Source organism: Aedes albopictus, chromosome 2, assembly GCF_035046485.1.
Source record: "Aedes albopictus strain Foshan chromosome 2, AalbF5, whole genome shotgun sequence".
Classification (NCBI taxonomy): Eukaryota; Metazoa; Arthropoda; class Insecta; order Diptera; family Culicidae; genus Aedes; species Aedes albopictus.
The window spans coordinates 386,387,891-386,399,245 of record NC_085137.1 but is presented as its reverse complement, the minus strand read 5'-3'; the positions used below and the strand labels follow the sequence as shown (position 1 = coordinate 386,399,245).

General features: G+C 40.2%; 1 protein-coding gene across 1 annotated transcript in view; it reads right to left on the bottom strand.

Annotated features, from left to right (window-relative positions):
* Window positions 1-242, bottom strand: part of LOC109400734 (ADP-ribose glycohydrolase OARD1) — a 50,991-nt gene extending 50,749 nt beyond the window's left edge. Inside the window, exon 1 of the mRNA XM_019673228.3 lies at window positions 2-242. Coding sequence (XP_019528773.3) covers window positions 2-76 — 75 coding nt within the window. The 5' untranslated portion in view covers window positions 77-242. The remainder of the gene's footprint in view (window position 1) is intronic.
* Between the last annotated feature and the right edge of the window lie 11,113 nt (window positions 243-11,355).

The window sequence follows — 11,355 nt, the reverse complement described above, 5'->3', positions numbered from 1 at the left end:
CCTGATAAATTACTCCTGTTGTTTGCAATTTCCGAAAGCCACTTAAACTAATGCACGAAACTCTGGTAAAAACCATTCAAAAACTTGCACTAATTTATTCACAGAATAACAAACCGGTAAAGCGCCTTCACAACAAATAAAACAGCTGCTCCTTGTTGAAAGATTGATGCACGAATGCAACACAGATGCATTTAAAGGGCGCTCTCTCTCTCGTTTTGTCAGCGCACTCTTTTTCTCTCCTCAAGTTTGTACGCTAAAAATACGGCACACAGCTGTAAAAAGCAAACTTTCATAATTCAAACAGACGTAAATAAAATGTTTCTAGTGTGATTGAGCTTTTCGTTCACTGAAAAAAAATTGACACGATCGATTGATGTGTTTTAATTTATGGACCGATTTCTTAGCGTCAACGTTGGTCTGATGTGTTTTTCCAATGTATTCAATGTTTTCTACACATTAGATTAATCAGGTTCATAACATGGATTCCACAACAGAGCTTACATCACCAAATAAAATGTAATTCAACTCAACATGATATTTGTTACACTTGGCTTTCAAATAGCTCTACCTTCAGCTGAATCCGATAGTCAAAGCATCACAATGTCATATGTGATAGGATTGAAATTGAAGTAGTTTTGCAAATGAATTTGCGCTACTGTTTTTAACAAATGAATTATATAATTGGTGGCACATGACCCATAAAATCGTTAAACGCTTCAAAGTTTTTTTCATCATGGCCGACATCAGAACGTGAGTTTGCTGTCTGCTGCTAGGTATGTTGTCTCATTTAGTGTTAATGAAATTCGATATTAAATTATATTCCTTTTAGTCCATTTACAGGAGAGAACATCGACATCAAATTTTATATCTTCCGGAATTACGCTCACATCGGGAATACTCCATTCTCGAGAAGATTTTTTCCGGGATACTTCTTCCGGGTCAGCAATTGCCTCATTTCGTCGTCTGCGGGGAAGTCAATTGATCCTTCTCCGGTTGCGCATTTGCAATGGCTTTACCACTTCGGAAAGGTTCTGGGAGCCATTGGCAGAAGAGGTGGCACGGGATGGTTGGCAGGATTCAAGGTGAGATGACTCATATTTTTGGAAGCAGCAGGTGCAAATTAAAGAAGGATGTGGCTGCATCCCACAGCTGGTGGCGGAAGATCGTTCGGGAGTCATTACAAACGGGAAAGCGGTACATTTGTTCATGTTTAGTTTTGGCGTATGTCCTGTTCCGGGAGAGTAGCTAGACTTTGGCTTTGGTCCGTTGACTCGTCAACTTCGAATATATTCAAAATATATTAATTTCTTAATTGTCCTTCAATTTTCAAAATTTTGTCAATAAAATATTTTTGTCCTCCACATTAAAAGAACAGGAGCAATAAAAGCACAAACTCATCAAATAAATTTGTGATAATAGTGCACTTACAACAAATTATTATTACATCTACAAACTTCGAGTTTTAATTATAACAGATCATCGAATTCACTTATATAGTGAAATGCTCTTATTTCAAACGAGCTCAAGATTTTACTCTCACGAAAACTGAAATCGTGATAGTAACATTATGAGCTCGCGTGAAATAAGGGCACTTCACATTGTATCTTTTCTATGGAGGACTACATGGGCACCAAAACGTGAAATCCACGTGCGTTATAACACGAAATTTATGTTCAACATCCATGATATTCATGAATTTTAAAGTTGAACATTTAAAGGCACATCCATCACAATTCATATGCATTCAATTCAAATTTCGTGTGAGATACACATTAGAATCGTGCGGATTGTTTATAGATTGGGACAAAAACAATGTTGGTGAATCTATATGTTTTACACGTGACAATCACAGGTTTTACAATTTGCGCAAATCTATATGTAAAACACATTAGTCAGACGTGTCAATTTTTTTGAGTGTTGAGCGAAAGCTCTGCATTAGACTGGCCCAAATCAAGTGTCGAAAAATTCCACGGGGCACCCTTTATAGAATCGTGCTTTTGGATGAGAAGAGCAATCTGTGAAAATTTCAGCTCAATCGGTTTAAAACTGAGCTGGCGCAAATGAGTTGAGGGTTTGTATGGGATCTTCAGTCCAAATATATCATGGGAAATTGGATGACCTCCTGTCTCTCATTCAGCACGCTGGTTTAAGGAGTTTGATTTGGCTCATAATTGAAAAAAAACAGTTGATACCCTAAGGAACAACTTTGTAGAAGACCATACAATGATAAAACTTAATTTAGTTGCGATTTCAGCTAACGAAAGCAGGATGAGGACATTTTCCCCTGTTTACTCTCGGTTGTTACATTCAGCACGTGTTGAATCTTTCACAGATTGTTCTTCTCATCCAAAGCATCCAAAGGCATGATTCTAGAGGGTTACTTACCGGTCAGGCTAAAAGGCCGGGGTGGCCTCTGCTGTACACAGTAGCCGCCTCCATTCCACTCGGTCCATGGCTGTTTGTCTCCAGTTCCGCACTCTGCGTAGGGTCCGCAGATCGTCCTCCACTTGGTCGACCCACCTAGCTCGCTGCGCTCCACGTCTTCTTGTACCGGTCGGATGACTCTCGAGAACCATTTTAGTCGGGTTGCTATCCGACATCCTGATGACGTGACCCGCCCACCGTAGCCTCCCGATTTTCGCGGTATGGACGATGGTTGGTTCTCCCAGCAGCTGATGCAGCTCGTGGTTCATTCGCCTTCTCCAAGTCCCGTCTTCCATCTGCACTCCGCCGTAAATGGTACGCAACACCTTCCGTTCGAAAACTCCAAGGGCGCGTTGGTTCTCTGCACGTAGGGTCCATGTTTCGTGCCCATAGAGGACGACCGGTCTAATCAACGTTTTGTAGATATGGTTAACTTCGTGTTACGGCGAACTTTATTCGATCGTAGATTTCTGCGGAGTCCAAAGTAGGCACGATTTCCTGCCACAATGCGCCTCTGAATTTCTCTGCTGGTGTCGTTGTCGTCGGTCACCAGTGAAGTGCCCCACACAATGCATACGTTTGCGTGTGCGTGACAGTAGTTTGACACATTTCCCATGGGAAAACTGTCAAAAAACGCAAACCTCGACGGAACGGACGCTATGTGTTCCAGGCTTGAGCCCAAGGGAACGTTCAAAAATTACGTCCAACATTTGGGGGAGGGGGGGGGGTCTAGAAAAGTGTGACAGTACGTGTATTGGGTATAGGAAAAATGCGTGACAGAGGGGGGAGGGGGGGTCTAGAAATCCCAAAAAACGAAGGACGTAATATTTGAATCTTCCCCAAGTACACGAATTCTTCAACCGCCTCGATTTCATCACCGTCGATATGAATTCGGGGTGGCGGGCGCGGTGATTCCTCCCTGGAGCCCTTTGCCATCATGTACTTTGTCTTCGACACATTAATGACTAATCCGATTCGCCTGGCTTCACTCTTTAGTCGGATGTACGTTTCCGCCATCGTCTCAAATTTACGAGCAATAATATCAATATCAACGGCGAAACCAAGCAGCTGAACAGATTTCGTGAAAATCGTCCCACTCGTGTTTATCCCCGCTCTTCTTATTACACCCTCCAAAGCAATGTTGAACAGCAAGCACGAAAGACCATCACCGTGCCGTAACCCTCTACGAGATTCGAAGGGACTCGAGAGTGTCCCTGATACTCGAACTACGCACATCACTCGATCCATCGTCGCCTTGATCAACCGTATCAGTTTATCCGGGAATCCGTATTCGTGCATAATCTGTCATAGCTGTTCTCGATCGATTGTATCATACGCCGATTTGAAATCGATGAACAAGTGATGTGTGGGCACGTTGTATTCGCGGCATTTCTGCAACACCTGGCGGATGGCGTACATCTGATCCGTTGTAGCGCGTTCACCCATAAATCCAGCCTCTCTTGCAATCGGTGATAGACGGCGGCATAAAATTTGAGAGAGTATCTTGTAGGCAGCGCTCAGTAGTGTGATCGCGCGGTAGTTCCCGCAATCCAACTTGTCGCCCTTTTTGTAGATGGGACACACGATACCTTCCATCCATTCCTCCGGTAATACTTCCTACTCCCATATCTTGGTAATGACCCAGTGTAGTGCTCTCACCAGTGCTTCTCCACCGTATTTTAGAAGCTCGCTTGGTAGTTGATCTGCTCCAGCGGCTTTGTTGTTTTTCTAGAGGGTGCCCCGTAAATTTTTCCAACTTTTGTTTCTCGCCATACAAATGTAAGCCGGTCTACTCTGCACCTAAAGAGATTGCTACATAGCGACAAAGTCTGTCTGTGCCGGAAATGGGGATTTAAATTTAAACAAACATCGTAATTTTATTGAGTTGTCCAAAAAATGTCTCACGAAACCTACTGCAAGCCTATCCATATACGTGACAACAAAAGATGTTTACAAAGTTCTTACAGATAGATTAACACGGGAAATCTGAACACAAACCACTACCACACAGGAATTTGGATTGGTCAATAAGGGCTGTTTGCAGATCGGAAAGAATTCCTTGCCTGAATCGCCCAAGAAACCGTTTTATTTTTTCATTGATCGCAGTATGCAGTTGCGAAGAAATGACAGTTCAAATGGCAGTCACCTTAGAAAGTTTCTGTCAGGAAACGCTCACGCTCAAGAAGTTTCTTGACCGATTTCTTTCGAAAGGGCTGTTTGCAGTTCTGAAGGAATTTCTCGGCCTATCTTGATGCATGGGAAATTCCTTGCCTTGATCGGCCAAGAAACCGTTTTTCTTCCATCGCAGTACGCAGTTGCGAAGAAATGACAATTCAAATGGCAGTCGCCGTAGAAAGTTTCTGCCAGGAATCGCTAAAGAAGTTTCTTGAGCGATTCCTTTTGAACTCGAAACTGCGCTGAACACTAAATTAGACGTAAAATTCTAGATTGAGTTTAAATAAGGGCGAAAGTAACATGAGCGAGTTCTCTTCATCGATTCTTTTTTCTTTAAATTAAAGTGGCAAGATGCAAGTATGGTTGCACTTTTTTCGCAAGAAATTTCTTGGCCTATTTTGATGCGTGGAAAATTCAGGCAAGGAATCGCTCAAGAAATTAAAGAGCGTCGCTTTATTCCGGATCCTAGTACGAAGCTGAAACGAAACGTCAAATCAAATGGGGCTATTTTTTTTGAAACAAATAATCATGGACTTAGATTCAAAAACAAAATGTTTTTGTTTGAAAGTGAAAGCGAAATAAAAAAAGGCGAGCGAGAATCGAACACGGATACTGCTATAATATGCTATACTGATAGCGAGTTAACGTTCACGACCAAATCTGCTCTTAAAAATCTGAAGGTAAAACTGTATCACCTTGCTCATATTGGCAATATAAGGAGTGCATCGTAAAGTAGTTGAAAATGTTTACAATAGCCTCAAAAATAGTTTAATACAACTTTTAAGTAATTTTATTTTTGGAGATACTGTATAAATCCTTGAAAAAAGAAATGGCTTTCATGATTTTCTAAAAATGTTCTTTTAACTGGGTTTTTAACCTAGATTACTGAACGCATGTTTTTAAATTTTTGCACACCTTCTAAAAAATTGAAATTGCGAAAAAAGTTCGATAATGTTCGAAAACTGTTAACTTTTTTGTGCAAATATAATAAGCTTCAGAATCCTCATGATATAGGCAAATAATTTTTTTCTAGAAAAATCTCCACTGCATTTAAGCGCAATTCTTAAAAATGAAAAAAGGCCATTTTTGAGGAACCCTTTTTGTCTATGCTCCTCCAAATCATGTTTACGCAAATAAAAAACACACAAAGTGAAAAATTCGCATTTTTTTAAATAGGGTATGTTTTTTAGTGTATGGACGAGTAAGTTACAGGAGTCTTAGTCGAACCACCTTTGAGTTCGGACGCGCGTAACAACGCGCTTGTAAATATTTTTAAAACATAACTTTTTATTTTATTTTTGACCCCGGGTCCGTTCGCGCGCGAACCTGCGTTAGTATTTTTTTTCTCTACTTTTCGCCCCAACGTGAATCGTTTTACCCGTCGACGTCGCCGCCGTGTGTGTTTAATTTTCAACTTTAACCATGCCGTGTGGTGTGAAAACATGCACCGTCAACGACGACCACCTTCTATGGAGGTGCACATATTGCGACAAGAAATACCATGCCGCTTGCATTGGAGTACAACGGCATCGCGAGCATATCATCACCGCTTTCATGGTTCCTATGTGCGCAGAATGTCAAGACATTCTGAAGAAGGAAGCTGATGTGCGAAAGCTACTTTACCAACAAGATAAGCTTCTAAAGGCAATGCATTCACAAAACGATACAAATCTGCGAATTGCAGCTGACCTACGCAAGTTTAGTTTAGTGTCAGCGCTGTTCGAAAGCATTGAGCGCTTGCTCAATGAAGTAAATGAAACGTTGGCAATGGTCAACAAAAATAACGAAAGCATTCGCAGCGCCATCAGCCAGCACATGGAATCGTGTGACTCACGTGTGGCTACCGTAGTAACCGACATAAATTTGTCAAATTGCACATTGTCGCAGAAAATAAATAACCTATTTGAAGACCAACTCACGTGCCTACGGAATGACATGGCTCTTTTAACAAGAAATACCGAGTCATTATTGTATTTTTTACGAATAATCAGACTTTGGCGACGAAATTGAACTCGCCCTAATATGGTACTAACCTAACATTTGTGACACATTTTCGCCTTCTTTCCCCGATTCAGGCGAAACCAGCTGATTTTGTTATGAAAACATAAACAGCTGGTAGCCGAGAACAATGAGGATGAACGTAAACATCGGTGAACCAGCTGGTTTTGTTGTGTAAACATGACCAGCTGGTGGACCGAGAACAAAAGACCTTAATGGTAAACATTGAGACGGCCGGCGAAAACTGTCACATTATCGGGCGAGTTGCAAAAACCCTGCGACTGAGATTGACAGCGAAATCGAAAGCGAAATATGAGTACGACGAAATTTATCGCATCAAAGTCTAAGTCGAAAAAAAAATCACAATATAATGACTAATATTTATAATTGTATAATGATACGGTGGGATCAATTCAACAACACTTAATATTTCAAACGAGACTATTGTGATTTTTTTTTCGACTTAGACTTTGATGCGATAAATTTCGTCGTACTCATATTTCGCTTTCGATTTCGCTGTCAATCTCAGTCGCAGGGTTTTTGCAACTCGCCCGATAATGTGACAGTTTTCGCCGGCCGTCTCAATGTTTACCATTAAGGTCTTTTGTTCTCGGTCCACCAGCTGGTCATGTTTACACAACAAAACCAGCTGGTTCACCGATGTTTACGTTCATCCTCATTGTTCTCGGCTACCAGCTGTTTATGTTTTCATAACAAAATCAGCTGGTTTCGCCTGAATCGGGGAAAGAAGGCGAAAATGTGTCACAAATGTTAGGTTAGTACCATATTAGGGCGAGTTCAATTTCGTCGCCAAAGTCTGATTATTCGTAAAAAATACAATATTGTACCATATACAATGCAGCAAACCCGAGAGCAAACCCACATGAGAATCATCCGGGTGTTCCGCCTTCTCTTAGATCATACTTCTTATTACACAGATGGAATTGATCCGTGCCTTACTGTGGCCTCTGTCCTCGGTCGAATTCCACATCTCCGGCGACAACCTCTCCCTTCTGGCCCGGACCTCCGGGCTGCTCGGTGCGACGGTAGCCAGTCGGTCTTTGCCTCCCTATACGGTCCATCGGCGGAACGGGTTCCGGCGGTAGCGCGGGCGCACTTTGGCTCTAAACGGGCGACACTCTTCAGCGTCGATGGAACAATCTCCGGAGGCAGATGCAGGTACGACTGCAAGTATCCAATACCCTCATGTAACCGACTTCAACAACAATAAACAACTTTTGGATCCGGGTTACCCATATAATACGAAATTCTTTAAACCGTTTTCAGATTTCAACCACCATAACCGAATGAACCGGAGCACCAAAACGTCCACCCCCAGTTGTTAACGGATTTGGCATTTAGAATGGCACCCGATCCGAAGATAGAGCCAAAAATAGAACTACAAGATATCGTTCGCTGGACAACTTTAGGTCACATCTCCGAAACCACCAAACCAGATGCACGAAGCTGATCCAGAGGCAAGTCACCTGCGGCAGTTTCAGAGAGGACTTTAGAACCGAGCATGAGCTCACGCTGGCGGGGAATGCCTGATGCCGGCACTTTGCCAATCGTCTCTTTTCACATTAGAGAGCTCACAAGCTTCTTCCGCCGGCACCTAGGCCGGCACTACATCTGTCACAAGAGCTTAAAATCCCGAACCTCATGGTCCAATCCCATGTATATTTCCTGCAGAACTGCCATATCCATCCGACCACTACTCTACTGCCGAGTTCTTCCGCACAATCTTATCAAAAAATTTGCAAATTGGCCATTTTCATAATTGCGATCAATATTCTGCTTCGACCGCCTGCGGAGAATATTGATTAACCTAGTGTTTAGATTTGTTAGTTCTTAATAAAAGCACAACATTCAAATAAATTTATTTTCTTGTTTTTTTTTTTCAACGTAAACAAAATAGATGACATCACCGTTGAACCATGCGCATAGTAATTGATACTACACTGAAATGAAAACTCCATTAGTTTTTATGTGCGCAAATCAGATAAAAGTGAATCGGTGCCTCAAATCCTCATTTTATGTGCGGCATTTAGATTTTAAAGTGCTTGCATTAAATATAATTGAGTTGCACATATTTTTCATATGCACAGCTATGAATTCTAAAAACGATACATTTACAACCTATGTTGGCTCAATATAAATGTTGAGTGTATTGATTGATATTTAAAAACGTTAAAAACATTTCATCAACGGAAAAATGGTGGAGCACGAAAAATAGACTTTTGTTGCTGACCGAGTTTACCGTCGATGTTTGAAGTCTCCCGTGGAGTTCCTGCCGATTTTTTTTTAAGGTAATGTATTTTAATCATCTATTTTTAAGTAATAATAAGTAATAATGCCAACAGATCGAGATCGAGGAACTTTGGCAGCAGCACCAGTAACGCGCCGCGCCACCGTGATCTTCCGGGGAGAAAGCTCTGGCGTATCAGAAAGAATCTCCTCGTCCATTCACCTACATCGAGTAGCTTTTCGTTTGGCCTGGACCTTGGCCTGGACAAATCCTGTTGAAAAGCTCTATAGATATCACCGAAAGATCCAAGCAATCACCAATAGTTTCGAAATCTAGTTTCAAATACATTTTTTCATCATCAAATAATAAGTCTGAATTATTTTATTTCTTAAAATTCACATATAATATTTATTTGTGATGACATTTAAAATGCAATAGGTTGGCCTTTGAAATGAAAAAGTACAGACCTTTATTCTTTATGTGCATTGCATGTAGAAACTAATATGGGCTAGAAATCTGGTTCAATGTGCAAGGCCAGTGAAATTTATGTGCAAAGCTTGATTGCAAAAATCTATGTGCGCGGCACATACAAACTAGATGCGAATTATTTTTAGTGTATATTACAATGGTCAAACCTACCATGCTGTTTATCATGCACATAGTAAAATGAACAATGTAATGAGGTTCAAAAGCACCATGAAATGTAAATATGAAGCGACATAGTAAATTGAACCCTGCACATGGTAGTTTCAAGCAAAAATTATGGTCTACCAAAATCAAGTAGTAAAGTTGTTTTAATTTAACCCTCGATGTGGTCAAAATTACCATGTCCTTTTTTTCAGTGTAGATGCGTATATACTAGACCTGTTCACTTTTTTTGACCTACCCGTGTCACATCAAATTATCAATCCACATGCAAAAACAAGTCTTCAGTCCAAAATTGAGCCAAATTGATAATGGTTTAGAGGTGTATCAAATTGATTTTGTGTTTTTTCGAGCATTTTCACGAAAATGTACTCCAATATCCAGAAAATTGCACCGTAAAGGTACAGAAAATACCGTTAAAATATAGTTGGAACAATACTCTACAACTTTGCCGAAGACACTACGGTGTTTAAATTGTTTATTTCAAAGTTATTCAACAATTTTCGTTAAAAAATCGCGAAAAATACAATATTTTTACGGTTTTTCATGTCAAAGTCATGTAATTTTACATTGTTTCAAGTGACTAATTTAATTAGCTATTGCTCCTATGTGTTACGAACATTTCGTCCATACATCATTTTAGTGTAGGAATTCGTTTTCATTGACTACACACTTATTTCTGAATTGCCTGTTCGGTACTTTTTTGACGAGATTATAACAGCAGTACGATCTCGGTAGTTTCGGTAATCGATTTTACTGAGGTTCAGTAAAACAACTGTCAAAATCGTATGGAAAAGGTAAACAATGCATTTTTGCTGAACGAGCTCGGTGCTCAGCAGTTTTAATCTCGTCAAAAAATTACCGAACTCGGTAATAAAAATTGAGTGTGTAATTATCAAAAGTATGTCACGTTGATACTAAAAATCGCATAGAGTTGCCAGCACAAAATTAAACAAAGTTACCCATGATTGAAACGTCATTACATTTCTATGTCGCATCTGCATCAGTTTCAGTTTGGTGTAGATGGTTGAGCATGAGACTGCCGATTCGAAGATTCAAGGTTCGAGCCTTGGAATAGGATTTTTTGCGTCTCGATCCAGCTTTAAGTTAATGATACTACACTCTGCATATCATTGCAATTTGGCATCATAGCCTTGTTTCGAAACCGTAGAGTGCATAGTAAGAATGAAGTTTCCCTTTATCGTGTAGTTGTGTAGCTTGTGGCTAGATAGATGCAAGTAATCTCCACAGTTGTATGATAAATTTTGCATCCAGAAGCAGTTCCATCATCGTATTGAATTGTTTTAGCTAAATTAATAGGTATCAAACAGATGTCCAATATTTCGTCCAGCTGATCTCGTCGATACGATTTCTTGTCAACAAGTAAACTAAATATCTAGCTAGTCCTGGAATGGGATTAATTGGCAGGTCCCGATCATCATTATTTGGGAGAGTAAGTCATGGGCCATAGCTCATGGCAGATTCATCATCTTAACTGTTATAAAGAAAGAAAAAAAAGTTAATTATGTATTTGAGCTTGAACCTGGGACCTTCTGATCCGCAGGCTCGAGCCTTATCATCTGCGCCATTTCTGATACTTGAATCGAAAGATATTAGAATACGATGGCATGACGTCTTAATCATGGATAACTTTGTTTTAATTCGTGCTGGCAACTCTACGCGATTTTTAGTATCAACGTGACATACTTTTGATAATTAGTCATTGAAAACGAATTCTAACACAAAAACAATGTATGGACGAAATGTTCCTTACACAAAGGAGAAATAGCTAAAAAATTTAGTCACTTAAAATAATGTAAAATTACATGACTTTTATATGTAAAATCGTAAAAATATCGCGTTTT